This window comes from Pangasianodon hypophthalmus, chromosome 1 (genome assembly GCF_027358585.1).
Source record: "Pangasianodon hypophthalmus isolate fPanHyp1 chromosome 1, fPanHyp1.pri, whole genome shotgun sequence".
Taxonomy (NCBI): Eukaryota; Metazoa; Chordata; class Actinopteri; order Siluriformes; family Pangasiidae; genus Pangasianodon; species Pangasianodon hypophthalmus.
The window spans coordinates 13501750-13522085 of record NC_069710.1 but is presented as its reverse complement, the minus strand read 5'-3'; the positions used below and the strand labels follow the sequence as shown (position 1 = coordinate 13522085).

Genomic DNA, 20336 nt, shown 5'->3' with positions numbered 1-20336 from the left:
GTGGCGGCGAACAAAGTGTTCCACTGTGGAGTGAGCCGTGGGCCTGCAGACACAGTGTCTGTGCTGGGAGTTCCTGTCCCAGGCCCAGATCCCGCAGACCCACAGCAACCAGGACAAGGTCAAACGCTCTTCAGCTCTAACCAAACGGCTACATTACCTCACTGGACCGTGTTTCAGGGCTTTGCAGCATGAAAACCAAGAAAGGAAGCAGATTGCACACAGGGAATCAAGATGTGAAGAATTTTGTACTTAGTTCTCAGTACTCAGGTTCTCTACTGGGAAATAGGAAACCTGATATCATTAACATACAACGAATTCAAGAAAGTGTGTAACTGTTGATATGGTGAAGAGATTTTTATTTAACATTCAGGTTGAGGGGTTAAGGAGTCTCCAGTGTCAGTGCTTTGTAACAGTCAGAGGTAAAGGTGGTTTTCGGATATTTAGGTTTTAGGATATCTTCAAGACAGAGGAGTTTATGCTTGTTTCACAGACGGTCCACTATCTAATTAAAAAAAATTGTTTGTGTTCACAAATTGTTGTTTGAGGAATAAAACACTTATAGTTTATGAAAAATGTAGTTCATTTCCTCAACCCTGTTACCTGAACACATTCACCCCTATGAAATATTTGGAACATTCCACTTCCACATGCTCAACTTGGCAATGTGAATTTTCTGAAGATCATGGGAAGAAGAAGTTGGTTCTGTTATTCTTTTTCTTTCTTCATTATTTTTAAGTCTTGAAATTGTGATATTGATTGACGAGGTTACTGAAAGTACAAAACTTGTTAAGAAAGTCAATAAAACGTCCTTTAATGTCCTCCTGCCATCAGCATGGACGCCAGTTAACCATATTTTGTGTTTTTGCTAATTCAATGCTGGAATTATCAGGAATTCAATGCTAATTCAACCATGGACCCTGTTACTCATTTAAGAGCAAGAACTATTTAAAGCTAGTTAAATGAATGGCTTTTTGAATAGTTGAATGCATGTTTTTTTAGATTCAATGGTGAAAAATGGTTAAAAAAAGACTTTTTCTTCACAAGCGCTACTTGTGTTTGGCTGAGATTATCAGACGTCGGGAATTCCAACCATGGTTGCCAATGATAAGAGCAACTCACAGCTCCAGAAGCCAGAGATTAAGAAGGAACACACAACCGGTGATATCAGATGAAAAGACACTTTGAAGAGCTTTCTTTGCCAGCTTTGATCTCCAACAGACTTTTTTTCCACCTAGACGTCCTAAAACACAACTGAACAGTCAGTAATCGAATATTTTCTAGACACATGGTAACGTTTCTTGTCTTGATAGTGTAGCTACAAGCTACTTATTTACTACACATCAAGCAAATTTGGCTGACAATACATTATAAACAGCAAAGACTAACTTATTTTATAAATAAATCTAAAGTTGTAGATCTGCTATGGAAAAGTAAAGTTATCCGTATTATTATTTTCTTAAAGTCGCTGTGTATTTGTGGTTTGTGGTCCTTGTTAAAGCGTAACGTGGAGGAGGCATCTGTGTTTGACTACGCAGATCGCCTGAAGATAACTCACCAGTATATCTCCAGCAGAGTGAGTGGGTGGTGTCATCATGCATCAGCCTGACGTTATCTGTGGGTTTGTGAGCGTCTGAACTTGTCATTGCATCACGGATGAGCTGAGACTACCCAGGGAAGGGTTCTTTGCCGAGCTCAGCAATAAAAATTAACCCACCGTAGTAACATCTGTCCACTTCCTTAAGTCTTTAATGCATCAGTGTGCATCAATGCATCCTTGAGTCAAGGACATTGCTCGAAGTGTGTGAGCGGTGATGAAAAAGCAGCTCAAAGAGCAACGCTAATAGGAAAAACAGACCCGCGCTTACATAAAGCTGGGAATACAAACTGGTCTCGGAAGCGTACTAAAATGTTACTGCTATATCATCATGTTCTTCAAGCACATGTTACTCTGCCGGCTTCCAAAATGGATTCTCCTAATGAAGAGATTTCTTATCCAGGCGTTTTAGACAAAAGTTTATATTCAGTGTATGTTTGGCATGTTTAAAAGGTGGGATTTGATTGGAAAAAGCTCGGTCAAGCTGTTTGTAAATTTAAAATGAACCAATTTGATGTGCTGAGCTATGAAAATTGCCACTGCATAATTTCTAAGGTGTTTTTGAAGTTATGCAATGGTGTACACAATGCCCTGCCTCCTAGACTCTATGGTAGCCAATGGAATTCAGTATCATTCATGTTAGCTTCCTAATTGGCTAACTAGCTAACTTTTCATCATTCTCCTCGACAAATAACACTGATTTGGTCTGGCGTTTGCTTTGAATTTGGAAGTCTACAGTTTACTTAAGGCATGGGTAATCAAAATATACTGTTTCCATGCCATTTTCTCCACAGATGCCCACCTAGCAATTCCCCAGATTTTATTTATACACTGCTCAAAAAAATTAAAGGAACACTTTGAAAACACATCAGATCTCAATGGGAAAAATATCATGCCGGATATCTATACTGATATGGACTGGGTAATGCGTTAGGAACGAAAGGATGCCACATTGTTTGATGGAAATGAAAATTACAGAGGGCTGTAGGGCCAACCTACAGATCATCAAAGACACCCCGAAAATCAAAGTGAAAAAATGATGCAGGAGGCTAGTCCATTTTGCTGAAATTTCATTGCAGCAACTCAAAATGGTACTCGGTAGTTTGTATGGCCCGCACGTGCTTGTACGCGTGCCTGACAACATAGGGGCATGCTCCTAATGAGACGACGGATGGTGTCCTGGGGTATTTCCTCCCAGATCTGGACCAGGGCATCACTGAGCTCCTGGACAGTCTGAGGTGCAACCTGGCGGCGTCAGATGGACCGAAACATAATGTCCCAGAGGTGTTCTATTGGATTTAGGTCAGGTGAGCGTGGGGGCCATTCAATGGTATCAATTCCTTCATCCTCCAGGAACTGCCTGCATACTCTCGCCACATGAGGCCGGGCATTGTCGTGCACCAGGAGGAACCCAGGACCCACTGCACCAGCATAGGGTCTGACAATGGGTCCAAGGATTTCATCCCGATACCTAATGGCAGTCAGGGTGCCATTGTCTAGCCTGTAGAGGTCTGTGCGTCCCTCCATGGATATGCCTCCCCAGACCATAACTGACCCACCACCAAACCGGTCATGCTGAACGATGTTACAGGCAGCATAACATTCTCCACGGCTTCTCCAGACCCTTTCACGTCTGTCACACGTGCTCAGGGTGAACCTGCTCTCATCCGTGAAAAGCACAGTGCGCCAGTGGCAGACCTGCCAATTCTGGTGTTCAATGGCAAATGCCAATCGAGCTCCACGGTGCCGGGCAGTGAGCACAGGCCCACTAGAGGACATCAGGCCCTCAGGCCACCCTCATGAAGTCTGTTTCTGATTGTTTGGTCAGAGACATTCACACCAGTGGCCTGCTGGAGGTTTTGTAGGGCTCTGGCAGTGCTCATCCTTTTCCTCCTTGCACAAAGGAGCAGATACCGGACCTGCTGATGGGTTAGGGACCTTCTACGGTCCTGTCCAGCTCTCCTAGAGTAACTGCCTGTCTCCTGGAATCTCCTCCATGCTCTTGAGACTGTGCTGGGAGACACAGCAAACCTTCTGGCAATGGCACATATTGATGTGCCATTCTGGAGGAGTTGGACTGCCTGTGCAACCTCTGTAGGGTCCAGGTATCGCCTCATGCTACCAGTAGTGACACTGACCCTAGCCAAATGCAAAACTAGTGAAAAACAGTCAGAAAAGATGAGTAGGGAAAAAAAATCAGTGGCCTCCACCTGTAAAACCATTCCTGTTTTGGGGGTTGTCTCATTGTTGCCCATCTAGTGCACCTGTTGTTAATTTCATTAATACCAAAGCAGCTGAAACTGATTAACAACCCCCTCTGCTACTTAACTGACCAGATCAATATCCCAGGAATTTAACTGACTTGATGCTATACTCTAATTAAAAAGTGTTCCGTTAATGTTTTTGAGCAGTATATAAAACAACGTAATCAATGGCAATTTGCTGTGGTGTAAGAGCAATAAAACACTTCACGAGGTACTGTTATTGGAAAATAATCAACTATTGGGCTTTAACTGTAACTCTGCTTCATAACACCATTCCGTCATTGATTATTTTCCTATAACCCCACACCCTGTCATGTTTCATTCCATACATAAGATAAATGATCACATTTTCCATCCAGGAGAAATGGCCAACTCAGCACCCAGCATCATCCCCTTCATAGTGATGATCTTCTACACAACACCAACAATAGTATCTGGCGACGTTGAACACTGGATTCTGCTACGTTCGCATTTCAGAGCTGTAAAGATGGAGGGTGGAGTGATGGACCCTTAGGGGCTTGTCTACAAGATGACTGACAGGAAGGATGGAAAGACAAGCAAGGAGTCCAGAATGGTGTTTTTTTTCTCTCATACTTGGTGTTAACAGTAATGCTTCATCATGTTCTCCAGATATTTACATATTACTTGTAATAGATCTCCAAGGGTTCTTCGCTAAACATATCTAAAGGGTTCTGCTTGGAACGTTCTCTAATAGTGAAAGCCTTTTTTGAATTTTTGGAATAATTTCTAGGGAATTTTTGCTCTCCTCTATTGTAATTGTAAAACTTGTTGACTCAGGCAGTGCTCAGAGCTCCACATGGAAATGCTGAGAAACACTGAGAGAATGGGAGGGTTCCCCACTGTCATGTCCGCACAAGAGCTGCTCCAGTGAGGAGCACCGTCTGAGCCACATCCTAATGAGTAAGATCTGCTCCAGCCTTTCACACATGCTGACAAACACACACTCATACACACACTACACCCATTCCCATGTACACATCATTACATCTTAGTGAGCGCTGATAGCGTAGATGAAAAGAGGACAGAGCAGCACCTGCTGCTTCACGGAGCAATGCTAAAGGAAATAGACATTCCATGTGTGTGTGTGTGTGTGTGTGTGTGTGGGTGTGTGGTGGGTCACAAGTGAAGATGAGATCTTGCTTCAGCCCTGTAATGCTCATGGTACATTCCTTTGTGTTGTGGAAAGCATCAAAATGTTCCAGAGAGTGACGAAATCAACAAAAGTGTAGGAGAAATCCTTCACATTTTCCTACACAAAATTATTGGGAAAATCATTGAGTCATCATTTCTAAGTGGCGTATAACTTCCTTATTTCAGTAAAAAATAGCTAGGAAGTGAATATCGCGCCTGTGAAAAGTTAGATAATGCTGAAGCACGCCTGGAAGGAACACTGAAATCAGCTGGAAGTTGAGAACGTAACTGTCATGCGCTGACATGCACCTGAGACATGAATATGTTACTATAAGATGCGATTTTTTTTTCGAAACAGCAAAAGTAAGTGTTGACTGAGTTTCTGCCTTAGGTTTCCATTTTCAACTGATTAAAACATTCAAAATTTTACAATAATTGAAACTTTCAGTGATTCATTCAGACATTTAGCAGCGTATGATGAAACAACAAAAGCTGCGTATTCAACTCATCAAATTAAACATGGCTAGCTTTCACTGGCGTGACTCACAGCATGGGGGCGTTTCCCATTTTCTGCTGTTAGCTTGATCTGCTCTCAGCTCTCTGGAGCCCTAGATGTGTTTTTGTTTCCTGCGTTCTCCAATACCAAGCACAAATTTCCCAGTCGCTGGGTTGATTTCTTCAGCCTGGATTGAATCAGCGACGAAAGGCTGTGTGTTTATTGTGTGTGTGTGTGTGTGTGTATGTGTGTGTGGGTGGGTGTGGTGCTTTGTGATTTGTCTAGTCGTAACTTCCCGGGAAGCTGAAGTGCTCCCATACACCAGAGCTTAAAGATTTGTTGCTGACCGTAGCCACTGCTGTATTTATCCTGACCTAATACTCTACTATGGTAGTACGCTAGTATGCTAGCATATTGATTTGTGAAAATGGCATTCTAAAGAGAAGCGCTTTTTTTTTTGTTTTTTTTAAACTCCTGTATCCTCTTTTGATTCAAATTTAAAAATAATTTACTTTGTTTTAGATGCGGGAGCTGGGCTTGATTAAGTTTAAACATCTACCTCACGTAATATAAGCTCTATTTTCTGACATGTAGCCTACTTTATTATGCAGCCTGCTGAATGTTTTGTTTGATACAATATTATATGATGTGCTGTGTAGTTACACCCCTAACGTCTACGTCCTGTAAACATCAAAATCACTTCGAAATTCAGTAACTGTTGCACGCGCAGTGTTATTTTCCATTTCAATTCAATTCAATTCTAATGACTGTTTATTTAAAGAATAAACTCACGCAGTGCCTTTAACTCTTAAATAATAAAAATGATCTTCAAATCAGCTGTGCTCGCTGGGTGGGAGGGGTATACTCTCTTTCCCCTGTCAATCACAGCAACACTAACCAATTATGGTCAGCTGAGAGCACATGTATGCGGAAGAGGGCCGATAGCGGCTCCGAAATCAAGTGTGTTTTTGTAATAGAATTAGAAAAACACAAAAACTAGCATCCATGCTAACGGCATGATGACATTAAGGACTTGGTAAACAGCTACTTAAAATTCTTTTTTTAAAATTAATAGTGTACTTTCAGTCTATAATTTTGGTAAAGGTCGAGCCTGTTTGTGAATGAACTGAAAGTACATGTTTTTTTTCCAGCCTATACTAGACGGCTCCTGGAAAAGGATGTTTCAAGCATGAAATGTTAATAGAATTTAGACATTAATGCAAAAATAATACAATTTTTGAAGAATAATTATATTTTACAGGAAAGTGTAGTTATAGTGGACTGGGATGGTAAAAATGCTTTTTTTATTAATGTTTTAAGTGATTTATCTGAAACAAAAGCATCTTTTACTTTTACTTACATACATACATATTTATATTATAAATGTAATATCAGTGGGAATCGTTAATTTAACCTCTAGCTTTGAGGATTTTGCACAGAACAACCTTCTTTTTATCTTACAAGAATTTTTGCACCATAACATAAATGGTACCCGAGGGACCTCAACCCAGAAAATGGTTCCTGGTCATAAAAGCCCTTGAGCTACGCAGCTACAAAGGCTGTCTTATCAGCATCCAATGGATTGATTTAAGGGGTCTGGAGGGGCAAAGCGCTCCCACTGCCTACACCAGATGCACTTAGATCTGGTACAAAGCAAAACACCTTGCTTCAAACTGCTTAAATGTGTAACGACAGGATAGCACGTTCTAGCACATAAATCCTAAATCATTATATGTCAATAAATACACGATTTTTTTGGACTGAAAGTGATTGCGAGGCAGCACTGAGGTGTACAAACACATCCTAAAGTGAACAGGGCACACCTGATATTTTGCAGTGCTGGCCTGAGATTCATGTACTGGCGTGAGTCCTGCACAGGCATGTTCGTTTGACTACAATGCCAGGATGTAGGGAATATTTTCAGGGGCCTGTGTTTGTTTAAGGATCCTTTTGTGTCTCTTGATAAAGCTCATGCAAGTAAATACAGGCGCCGGTTTAATTGGACTGAGATGTAAATTGATCACTTCCTGGTCTCATTTCATGTGAGATTTGACATAGCGCTATCATAACATAAGCCTCAAAGAATGACTGGGAGGGGAATTTTTTTCTAGCACTGGCTTCATTTATTTACAAAATAGAGGATGTTTAGCTCAGTTATAATCTTGGAATTAAAAGGCAGATATTGGATTTGGTTCAGTTTGTTTTTGCTTGGGAAACTAATCGTGCTCTGCGATTATGGAAGCAAAAAAGAGACATAAAGCTGTGAATGTTAAAAGCCACTGAATTCTTAAGAATGAAATATAAACACTATTAAATTCATGTCAGTGAAGTATATTACACTGCCTTGTGTACGTATTAACCCCTTTGAACTTTTCCACATATTGTAGTTTTACAACCTGGAACGGAAATATATTACATGCAGCATTGGTTGCATAAGTATTCATCCCCCGGGTCAACTCTTGGTAGAACCACTTTTGGCTGCAATACCAGCAAGTCTTCTGGGATAAGTCTATCAGCTTTGCACAACTGGATCCAAATATCGTGGCAAACTTGCTCAAACTCTGCCAGATGGAGATGGCTGGTGATTGTTGGTAAACAGCAATTTTTCAATCAGAATGAGGTCTGGGATTCGAACAGGGTCACATTCAGGTTCTTGGTTCTGAACCACTCCAGAGTAGCTTCGGCAGTATGCTTAAGGTCGTGATAGTATGCTTAGGGACGGTGAAGCTCTGCCCCAGTGTCAGTTCTCTTGTAGACTGGAACAGGTTTTCCTCAACCCTGACCAGTTTCCCGGTCCCTGCTGATGAAAAGCATCCACACAACATGATGCTGCCACCACCATGCTTCGCTGTCAGGATGGTGTTGTCAGGGTGATGAGGAACAAATTCCACCAACGGAGGGATTCCACCAAACGTTGCATTTTGTGCCATGGCTAAAATGTTCAATTTTGGTCTTATCAGACCAGAGAACATATTTCTGCATGAGACTCCAACATGCCTTTGGTCAACTCAAGAAATAGACTTCTTATCACTGTCTGGATTGTCCTGGCTATGGTTGTTCTGTGATGAGTTGTGGATCTCCTTCACAGCTCCTTCACAGCTCCTTCACAGTTACTCTTGGCCTCTTTGTTGCTTCTCTGACCAATCCCCTCTTTAGCCAGTCACTGACTTTTGGTGGATGGCTTCTCCTCTAGACATGTTGTCATTGTGCAATATTCTTTCCATTTCTTATTAACAGATTTAATGGTGCTCCACAGGATATTAAAAAATTTGGGATATTTTTTTAAACCAAACTTTGGTACTTTACCAGACACTTGTCCTAGACTTCTCTTTGGTGTTAATGATGCTGTTTTGTTTACATATATTCTAAAAAATCTGGGTTTCTTCCCGGAACAAGTGTATTTACAATGAGATCATGTGACACTTTATATTGAAGACAAGTTGACTCCATTCAACTAATTACATGTGACTACATGTATGTGACTTCTGACGGCAAGCAGAACTAATATTATGGACTATTTTGTGTAGATTCATGACATACGTATAATCCCAATTAAGTCCATTTTAGTTCCAGGTTGTAACAGTACAAAATGTGGAAAAGTTCAAGAGGGGTGAATACTTATGCAAGGAGCTGTATACTAAATGTTGAAATGGGGAATTTTTTTTTTTTACTTCAAAAGTATTTCCCGGTTTTCAAGCATGAGCATATATAGTATTTTGGAAGAAATAGCAAGTTGTGTGAAGGAGCATATAATGCTCGTGAAATTGATTGTAATTTGTTTAGAGGCATGTGATTTTTGTTTCCTGGTCACATGCTGAATCTGATTTCATGGGTTAGAAGAAGATCTCTGAATACAGACCACAAGACCTGATCATTACTGTAACTGGTAGAGATACCAGTAACAGAATATAAAGTGGTTTAAAATACAACACACACTCAATTTTTATATGTGATTGTCCGTGCAACAACTTTTTAAAAAAGTCAATGATTTTGATTTGAGTGCCAAAAAAAGGAGATCCGAGAAGCAGCTGTTAAAAGCTAACATGACTGTGAGAAAGCAGAATGTTTGGCCTTTGTAAACTACCTTCAGGCTTTTGGGGTGACTGAGAGAAAAACAATCCTCTCTTTCTCATCAGGTCAGACTCAGCGGATCATGCTGTGGTCAGGCAGAGAGTCAGGAAAAGAAAGAAAGTGAGAGTCTGTTCTTTAGAGAAATGCTAACAAGTAAGAGTCTTGGTCATTATAGACGAATGATTCAACCATTCTTCCTGATTTATAACATGATACTGTCTATCACTGATCAATCTAAGAATATAAGCATTCAGAAGTATGTGAACCCATCTCAGGGAACTATATCACATTTTTACTAGGTTTCTTTAACACAATTTGCTGTTAAATATGTAACAAGGTTGAGTATTTTTAGAAGAGATCTAGCATCCATGCTAATGTCACAGGAACGTTAAGGAAATTCTAATGCTTAATAATTTACTGTGTACAATTCGGGTAACGGGGAGAATGTACTTCTTCTTGTGATCTTCAGGAAATTTAGATGATGCAACTTCCTTATGTTCATGGACACGTTTCATAACCTGTAATGACCGACTCATGGAAAAGCAAGCTCCGAGCGTGAGATGTTAAATGGATTTAGACACTCGTGCAAAAAGAATACTAATTTTTTTAAAGTATTTTAATAATTACGATATTTTGAGGTGAAGTGTAGTTATAGCAGGCTGGGAACAAGGCTGTAGATTTTTTTATTAATATATACTGTATATATGTGGAAGTCGAACATCAGTGGAATCACCCAGCAGCTTTTAGCTTGTTGGTATGAGTTATCCTGTAAGGTCATGCTGAACACCTGCATTGTGTGCTCTAGCTGTAGCTTTGAGGCCATAGCTATCGAACTAAAAGTTTCATCACCTGGAATAGTTCAGCCGTGAGTCATGCTCCTTTAAATATAAGGCTCTTTAAATGTTCATACCCCAGAGGCAAGGAGACAAGTGTTCATTCATAGCAGCACAGTCAAAATACTCATTCACACTCTTCTGGGTGTTAGAATATAAGCACAGAAATGGATTTTGTAGCCGTGCACCAACTGTATGAAAGGCGCTATTCAAATAAAGTCATGAGATCCGACTTTATGACCGAGAGCACATGCTATTAATCGAATCATCTAGATTTTCACTCGCTCCTCCACACAGGATGTCCTGATGGGTGCAAAAAAAGAAGTCAGGGGCGTTTGGAGCAAATGGCAGGGAAGTGAGAGAGCTACATAGGGAGGAAGTGTGACATTTTTTGGGACTTGAACAGGTTCACAAAGAGCAGGCTATGGCAGCAAGCTGTCTTTTTCCAAAACTGTTTTACACTTCCATACTCTTGTCACGGTACACAACTGTAAAAGTTCATCATGGGTTGTTTTCCACATTAGTCTGCTAGGAGATTTGATTCGTTTGAATCAATTTGATTCATTTCCTTGATTTGTCTGAACACCTTCTGGCATCAGTCAGCACATGTATTCCATGGCTTTTTCACAGCCCAATTATTCTTCGCCTCTTAGTCATACGAGGAAACCAGGACTGGAAAAAATTAGCGGAACATCTCCACCTTATGAATCAGGTGAACACTTAGTGAGTCAAATGACTGCTGTAGCAACAAGCACACAAGCACTAGCATTGTGACGCCAAGTTAAAACACACCGCCTGTAATTTTCTGCAGGTTAGACATGGCTGCGGGGCACATGGGCACTTTTTTGTGTACTTTTAGTGGTACTCAAAATGCCTATGTTACGCTACGTGTTAGTACACGACTCTCCAATGCAGTCACACACTTCTACAATACAATTAATGCTTTTAACACCTGCACTGATTTCAGTTTCAAGAGTCATTAGTAAGAGATGAAGGTTTAAAAAATAATAGGAAGCTTTTTTATTCATAAAGTGTATAAAAAAAAGACATACAAAAACATCACCCATTCCACTTAAATGCATACGTACAAACAATATACAATCATTTCAGTCACACATACATTCAAACATGTATAAAAATAACCGAGTATAAAGCTCTGAGAAAGGCACTTGACAGAGCGCTGCGAGTCCGACTGTCAGTACGTGATAACGGTTTAAATACTTTGCACTTGTTCCCTCTATGAAGATGGCTTTTGGTCCTCGAGTCTTTGGTCTGGCCGTCATACACCTGCTATTAAACAGAACAGCTCTAACAAGTTAATTGTCATACCGTTAAATATCCAATAATGGATAATAGTTGGCTTAGGTTATTGCTCAAATACGAGCAGGCCTCCTATTACGATAGCATGTAGCAGTAAACATTTTCTTTCTTACAGTACACAGAAGGATTAAAAAAAGGCCAACACGGAGGGAAAAAAACAGTCAGAATACTGTTTACAAATAGGAAGCACATGATGGAGCGCCTGATATAAAAAAAAAAAAAAAAAAAAGGAACACTCAGTCACACGCGCCCCTGGAATTAAGAATACTGTGTGCGGAAATTGACAAATATTGCAATTTTTAAAGGCACTGTGAAGAAAGAATTATTTTCCAGAGCAGTTTTTTATAGGAGGGAAGTGGGAAGGGATTTGGGAGCGGGGTCAGTGGGCGACGCAGCATCCCGACTCCTCATGCTTGTGCAGGAGAGACATTCTGGAGAAGGTTTTTGAGCAGTTCTTGCACTGGTACTTCTTCACATCCGAGTGCGTCTGCAGGTGGGCCCTGAGGTTGGATCTGTCCGCGAACGCGCGGCTGCAGTGAGAACACGAGAACGGCTTCTCGCCTGAAACGAACGACACACACTTCAGTCAGAAGAGTTGGAAAGTGTGACACAAGGTGCAAAATAGTTACTGTTGTGCTGCATGCAATTAAAAGCAGTATTATTCTGTCTCAGAAATAAAGGTACCAAACGGTACTTTGTCCTTGTCACTGGTACCTTTACTACCATGAAAGGTGCATGAAGCATACCTTCAATTAGCTTTGAGTGTCCAATTATGTACCTTAGATTATTTTTAAAAAGTATAGATACACATTAAAGGTACAAGAGATTGGCACCTCAACAAGAAAAAAAGTTAACTTTGGTACCTTTATTAAAGTGCTTAATTAACTCTTTCAGGACTGTACATGTTGAAACACGCTGGATTTTGTCTATGCATGTGTTTCCTAATTCCTAGTGCACTTGTTTTTTCCCCCCTTATAACTCACCTGTGTGAGTGCGGATGTGTCCCTGTAGCAGCCACGGGCGTGAGAAAGCCTTGCCGCACAGCTTGCAGACGCACGGCAGCGTGTGTGTCCGTATGTGCATTTTGAGAGCGCCGAGGCTCACGTACTCCTTCTCGCAGTACTTGCAGCTGAAGGCCTTGCGCGCGTGCGCGTCACAATGCAGCTGCTTGTGCTTGAGCAGGCCCGCGTACGTCGAGTACGACTTGTGACACAGAGCACAGCGGAACTTCTCCGCCACATCCGATCCGCTGGTGGTGGTGGTGATGGTGATGGAGGCTGGCTGCTCGTGCTCGTGCTCGTCCTCGTCGCTCCTCGGGATCTCGTGGCTGTCCTTGGGCGACGGGTATCCCGACACGGGCGAGAGGTCAGTGGGAAGCGGTGATGGAGGAGAGTCGCTCGCTGTCCACATGGTGATCGGACTGTACATCACCGGGCTCAACACCTCGGGCTGCGGGATCACAGGCATCACCAGGCTTTTGAGGAGCTGCTGAGACACGAACGCTGCAAACCACAAAACAGGTGCGTGTCAACAATCAACAATGAATAACAAGATTACTTTTATTGCTGCAAATCAATAACACCTGCCTGACATTTCATCACTGCACTGCACCAGCATGAAGCTGTTTCATCCTGTCTAACAGCAATGTCAAAGGGTACTAAGCAGTACCGGTACTCGTCACTCATATAGTACCTTTAAAAGAATCTAGTAAGGTGCATGTAGTGTACCTTTAAAGCTTTACTCTAAAGGTGCACTATACTCACACACTATACTCACACACTATACTCACACACTATACTCACACACTATACTCACACACTATACTCACACACTATACTCACACTTCCAGGTGTAAGATACGTATTAAAGGTACAAAACAGCAACAGGTACAGGTTCATCAGCCTACTGTTTTTTTTTTTCCTCAGAATGTACACTCATTAAAAAAAGAGGTTCCTTAAGGGTTCATGGGATAATTAAGTGTTCTTAACTTCCTATTAAGAAGCTTTAAGAAAAAGGGTCACTGCAGTAGTACCCTCAAGTGTACCTTTATAAGGAAAAGATGCATATTAAATGTGTCTTAAATCATTTTAAAGGTGCACTAGGCTTCCTGAGGAAAGATACACTAAAGGTACACATTGAGTGTGCCACCTCAGCGACAAGGAGACATACTGTAGTGGTTTATTACTGTGTGCACTCTTAAGGGTTCTTTAAGGGGACTGTGTAAAAGGGGTCCACTATGAAACCACTTCTTGTTGTAGAGTTCCACACTGAACTTTTAACACTTTACTCTTGTAACACAAGACCAAATCTGTTCATGACAGATCACATGACTAATGCATGTTTTTAAGCTACCTGTAGAAGCCTAGAGAAGAGCTCAGCAAGTTCTAAACTCAGAATTAAAGCTCAGGATCAAAGCTCAGGATTGAAGTTCAGTATTGAAGCTCAGGATTAAACTTCTGTATTGAAGCTCAGGATTAAACTTCAGTACTGACGCTCAGGATTAAACTTCTGTACTGACGCTCAGGATTAAACTTCTGTACTGACGCTCAGGATTAAACTTCTGTACTGAAGATCAGGATTAAACTTCTGTACTGAAGATCAGGATTAAACTTCTGTACTGAAGATCAGGATTAAACTTCTGTACTGACGCTCAGGATTAAACTTCTGTACTGAAGATCAGGATTAAACTTCTGTACTGAAGATCAGGATTAAACTTCTGTACTGACGCTCAGGATTAAACTTCTGTACTGAAGATCAGGATTAAACTTCTGTACTGACGCTCAGGATTAAACTTCTGTACTGAAGCTCAGGATTAAACTTCTGTACTGAAGCTCAGGATTAAACTTCTGTACTGAAGCTCAGGATTAAATCTCAAGATTGAAGGTCAGTATTATAGCTCAGGATTAGAGTTCAGGATTGAAGTTCAGGACTGAAGTTCAGGATTAGAGTTCAGGATTAGAGCTCAGATGGGTGTTGATTACCTGTTGGACATTCCAGTTCGCTGTAATTCGGCTTCTTGGCGGAGTTGAAATGCTTTTTGACGAGAAACGAGCGCGGCATCTTGAACCTGTTTCCCACGACAACAAGGCAAATGTAACGGAAAAGCCGAAATCCCCCGCAGCAGGTTAAATCCTCACAGCGCACTCCGACACACACACATCCTGCACCCAGGCGCAAAAACTTCCACACAGCCGCTCCAGCGCCATCAAATACTCCCTAATCAGGTGCAGGAGGCGGGGCTTCAGCTCATTTACATAAGCCGAGGCCTGGCTCTGTCCAATCAAGTGCCAAAGGCGGCGTTTAACCTAGGAAGTCATTTACATAATGGCGTTGTTGGTCCTCCTATTGGCGCTTCATTTTCGGTGGGAGGAGCTTACGGAGCTGGTAGAGAAGGAGACAGGTGTTTTTTTGTTTTTTCTTTGAAGAAACGTTTAAGGGTGCAAACAAACGAAAACAAACAAATAAACGAACAAAAACACTTTCGCTGTTAATCACCTTTAGATGGTCATATCTACAGAATGACAGTACTCTTCTTTCAAGGTAAATATTTAATATAAAGACTTTTGTATAATTTTGCATTTCCCGTCGAACTTGATCACGTGACTCACACATGTTTACATTTCCACGTGTGACGACATTCTTGCATTTTCAAATGCAATACATGCTTTATTTATTTATTTTTAATCTTTCATAGCTCTTTCATAGCCAAACCTTACACTATAGTTAGAGCACATTATGTAATAACTTTTAATAATATTTACCCATTTTTTAATACAATTTTTTCTGTATAAATGTTATTCTGCAACATTTCACTGATTAATGCTAGCTCAGATAGCTGTGTGATATCAGGTCCTTGTTTTAGACAAGCACAAGCAGGTGAGCCGGTTATTAAAAGTGCACTAGCGCCCTCTTGTGGTCAAACCAACACCAAACATCCCCAAACCTGTCTGTGGAAACGTCACCATGTCACGTGTTTCTAAGGTAATAAAGCAGGGTTTCTCAGTAAAACACACATTTTCCTGCTTTCACAAGGGACCAGGTGGGAGTATAACCAAGGCTGTGATTTTTTTTTTTTTTGTTACATTAAATCACAACCCACCATTATCAAACTTATTGTAACTTATTACTGAGTGCTAATAATTGTTAGTCTGTTTGACTGTTCACGTGAACTGAACTCAAATAACTCAAAACCAAGTCGCCTAAAAACAATGTCAGCTTTGTAACTAATGTGTTGTTTTGGTGGAAAGTTCATAAATAAATAAGTTCAAAAATAAATAAATAGCCACAATTGTACTGTACGCTTCTGAATAATGAACATAATGTTTGAATTATAATTTCTTATTTCACAGTTAAATAGGTCCCTGAGTACAAAACCTTTCAGCTAAATAAGAAGTCGAGGTTAAAAATACCAACATGTGCAGCTCCAGGACCAGGACTGAGAAAGTTCCTGTCTAATTTAACACACACGCACACACACGCACACACACGCACAAAATCATTACAAGTTATATTGTCAGTGTAACAACTTGAGTGAAAATCTAGAGTATGATATGTATTATCATAATATTTTTCACGTGTTGCTCCTTTGTTTTCACATATATATATATATATATATATATATATATATATATATTAAATCCCTGCAAGCCAGCATGTATGAAATCTCTCTTTAATGTATTGGACATTTTTTTTTGGAGTACCTCAAACTATATTTTTACAAACATGATGTTCCCCCCCCACACTTTTCATTCCTTGTTGTTTAGCAGTACTCCTCTGTTACAGCTTCTGTTGTTTATTTAAAAACTGTAACTGCGACAGACTGTATGGTCATGACTCGTTTGCCCTTTAGACAGAATGCGCATAAAGAACCTGCCTGTAAAAAGGAGAATTCTTTAAATTAAACAGTGAAGGAACTGTGGGTAATTAAAACGACACACTAAACAGATTTGCTATCTCGCTGCAGTAGGAACGGAGTTGGATTTCTTATCTATCAAATCCAATTACTAGAGACGTGAGATGGCCTGCTTTGTCCCGCTCTCAACTAGAGCAAGGGCATTTTCCTTCACTGCATGTTGCACAATGACAAATTTCAAACTTTCTGCATCTTTTGTGTAATGTGTGGTGCTCTGAGTCAGATGGTTACTCATCTCATGAAGAACAATATGAGAATCTGGTATTAGAGCCAGTGAAAATCATTGCATTACTACTATAATACTATAATATGTACAACGTGTGGAATAGTACTGTGGTTTTTTTTTTTTTTTTTTTTTTTGCTTAGGGAATTTCTGTAACAATCCTGCACTTGTTTCGTATTTCACATTTTATTTCTCATGACACCACAGCTTGGATTGCAGCTTGGAACTTGTATTGCAGCTTCTCGAACGTAAACAAACATCACTGATATGGTGATGTTTTCTCTAAGTTGAACATTTAAGGAAGGAGTCTCCAGTGTCAGTGTCAGAGGTAAAGCTCTAACTGAGTTTTCAGACAAGAGAACTGAGTTTATATTTTGCGGTTCTCCACATCTTTTCAAACAGCTGCCCATGCTGCGTCACAGGGCAGCGTGACACTTAGAGGAAAGCGCTATCCGCCCTCTTCCACATACATAAGCTCAGAGATGCATATGATTAGCTAGTGTCACTGTGATTGACAGGTGAGAGAGAGAATGCCCCTTCCACCCAGCCAATTTTGCTCTCTAGCCTCCTGGCCAAGGACAACTGTGGTGTCGTCAATTTTCTGTTGTGACAAGCTACGTTTTTTTGTTTTATTAATTCAAGAGTAGAGGATTCAAGGTAACGACTGTTTATAGCTGCTCTAACGTAAGTGAGACCTTGTTTCAAAGATGTTCCGCAACATTAAATGTAACTATAAACAGATTAAAAGTACATGTATGACCTGTTGCTCTTTAATAAGTAGAAAATTGTTAGCGTTGTATAAGAAGTCACTTCATGATGTAGCGTAACTTCGTAGATCATTAACTAGCCAAACCGTAACTCATTCAGGGCTTTGAGTCCAATGTTTGCTCCACTACATCGACAGTGGATGGGAAAATGGTGAGAGATGGCGAGAGATTAAAAAAAAAAGCTCTTGCACTTTTGTTTTGTTTTTTTCGAGCTAACAGTGAAATGTGACCGCTATCCCTTAAGTCTGAGAAAACAACGTCTTCATGTGAGGCGCATAACTGCTAACTTCTCACAGGAATAACGAAAATACAGCTCCAATCAACAAATTAGCACTAGACTCACTAAACATATCACTAATATTACAGTATAAACATAGTTCATGTGTTGCAGGGGGGAGTTTTCCTTTAAGGCCACAGTCCTGGGAACATTTTTCTAGTCATACATCTTATAGACTGATATCATTAATACAAAATATATAAAAGCTGATCACCATTCTTTTTTAGAAGGTGATAAAATAGATGTGTTGTGTGCGTATAAGTGAAGCACAGAGTGTGTTGCGTTATGTTCCCAGGTATGACTCATGCAATGTGAGAGGACCATGTTCTTTTATTCATATTTACAGGGAGAATTATATGCAGCGTGCAAAATCAAATGAGGCTGATTTTTTTTTCCCCTGATAGAAATCATTTGTGAAGGAACTTCTCTTTAGCTGTTTTTCTAAAAAAAAATTATAATGATGAGATGTTTTTGGCAAAATCTCAGGAACTGCTGCTAATAAAAACAGTTTATACAGCAATAAAAAGCAGTTATGATGGGAAGACTTCGTCAGCTGGGTCTCCAGGGAAACAAACAGGGAAGAAAATAGCTTGTTGACTCAATAGTTTTTTTCTTCCCTCCATCACCCCAGGGGGTGTTCATAAAGGTACAATAAAGCAAGGAAGAATCTTATTTAGTGCAGTTGTTAGGAAGAGTGTTTGAACTTGAATTCATAATTACATGTTTTTTGATAAGAGGCTATTTGTTGATATTACTAGTTGTTTCTAGTTAAGTAGTGTTAAGTAATGATGTTTTCCTCATCTGCAGTTTTTAGGCTTTTCTTTTTTTTTTTTGTAGGCTTGCTGTTATAGTATCATTCTATCAGCTCCAGGTAAGCTTATTGATTCCAGGAGCACTCAGGGACCCTTAAGCTGCAGGAGTAACTCTGATTTTAACATCAATCTCAATAAAGCAAGTCCCAGCAACACGTAGAAACAGAACAGGAAAAAAATCCATATATACACAGATAACTTTAGAATTATGTATAACTTTAAAGTCTAGCAGCTTTCTCACGTCGCACTTGTCTCGCACTTATTGATGGTGTCTCGTATAAAGTAAAGTATATTAATGCCGTTGATTATCAGTATAAATGAAATTTAATCTTCTTAAAGAAGCACAGGTTCAGTAACATTGATGCGTTTAGCCATAAAATATGCTCCTCAAAGTGGCAGCAATTATACAGTGTGATGTCACATAAAACGCCATGGTGACATCTACCTATTTAATGTTTAGTTTATGGCTATAAATCCAGGGTCCAGGGTTCGCGGAGTTTCACGTGTTCTCCCAGTGCCCGTGTGGGTTTCCTCAGCGTTGTCTGGTTTCCTCCCACCTCCCAAAATCATGTAGTAAGTGGATTAGCAATGATAAACCTCCCTGTATGATGGACTGGCCTCCCATCCAGGGTGTATCCCTGCCCCCGCACAACGTTCCCAGGATAGACTCCGCGACCCTGACCTGGATAAAGCACTTAATGAAGATGAAGAAATGAATGAATGTTGTTTTGCTTAATGTTACCCCTTCTGACTCTGACGGCCATTTTGAATCCTGATGTTGCTTTGCTCTGCTGTAGTATTTTGCATCTGCTAAAGCCAGGAATAGTGTATCCTACTAAGTACTGGAATACTTTAGCCCAAAAGTGAGAGAGTCCTCGCTGTGGAAAGGAAAGTTCAGGGGGTGGAGTTGGATCAGATCAGGGGGTGGAGTTGGATCAGAGTAACTGTATCAGGTCCGACTCCACCCCTTGGACTTTTGGCTTGACTCCGTCTCACGTAGGAGGAGTTGGATCAGGTCCGACTCCACCCCCTGGTCTTTTGATTCGACTCCGTCTCAGGTAGGAGGAGCTGGATCAGGTCTGACTCCACCCCCTGGACTTTTGGCTCGACTCCGTCTCAGGTAGGAAGAGTTGGATCAGGTCCGACTCCACCCCCTGGACTTTTGGCTCGACTCCGTCTCAGGTAGGAGGAGCTGGATCAGGTCCGACTCCACCCCCTGGACTTTTGGCACGACTCCGTCTCAGGTAGGAGGAGCTGGATCAGGTCTGACTCCACCCCCTGGACTTTTGGCTCGACTCCGTCTCAGGTAGGAAGAGTTGGATCAGGTCCGACTCCACCCCCTGGTCTTTTGGCTCGACTCCGTCTCAGGTAGGAAGAGTTGGATCAGGTCCGACTCCACCCCCTGGACTTTTGGCACGACTCCGTCTCAGGTAGGAGGAGCTGGATCAGGTCCGACTCCACCCCCTGGACGTTTTGTTCTGCAGTGATGGGTACTTTGTAAAAGCCCAAAACCTGGTTGCCTCTGCTAGGAGGTTAAGATTTAGACATAGACAGATCTTTTAACATATATATTGAAAAAAAATTTCAGACCTAGTGTGTGAGTGTATATATATAT

The 20336-nt window shown here is 40.9% G+C and overlaps 2 protein-coding genes across 2 annotated transcripts in view; one reads left to right on the top strand and one right to left on the bottom strand.

Moving 5' to 3' along the window:
* Positions 1-11406: 11406 nt before the first annotated feature.
* On the bottom strand, positions 11407-14943 carry snai2 (snail family zinc finger 2). Its single transcript, XM_026926187.3, has 3 exons — positions 14712-14943; positions 12714-13232; positions 11407-12291 (listed from the first exon to the last, which is right to left on the bottom strand). Exons 1-3 carry the CDS (start codon positions 14788-14790, stop codon positions 12110-12112), a joined length of 780 nt encoding a protein of 259 aa, XP_026781988.1. The 5' UTR covers positions 14791-14943; the 3' UTR covers positions 11407-12109.
* Positions 14944-15100: 157 nt separating this feature from the next.
* The window catches only part of sntg1 (syntrophin, gamma 1), a 29712-nt gene continuing 24476 nt past the window's right edge, over positions 15101-20336 (top strand). The window contains exon 1 of the mRNA XM_034305257.2: positions 15101-15270. The gene's annotated coding sequence lies outside the window, so the exon portion shown is untranslated. The remainder of the gene's footprint in view (positions 15271-20336) is intronic.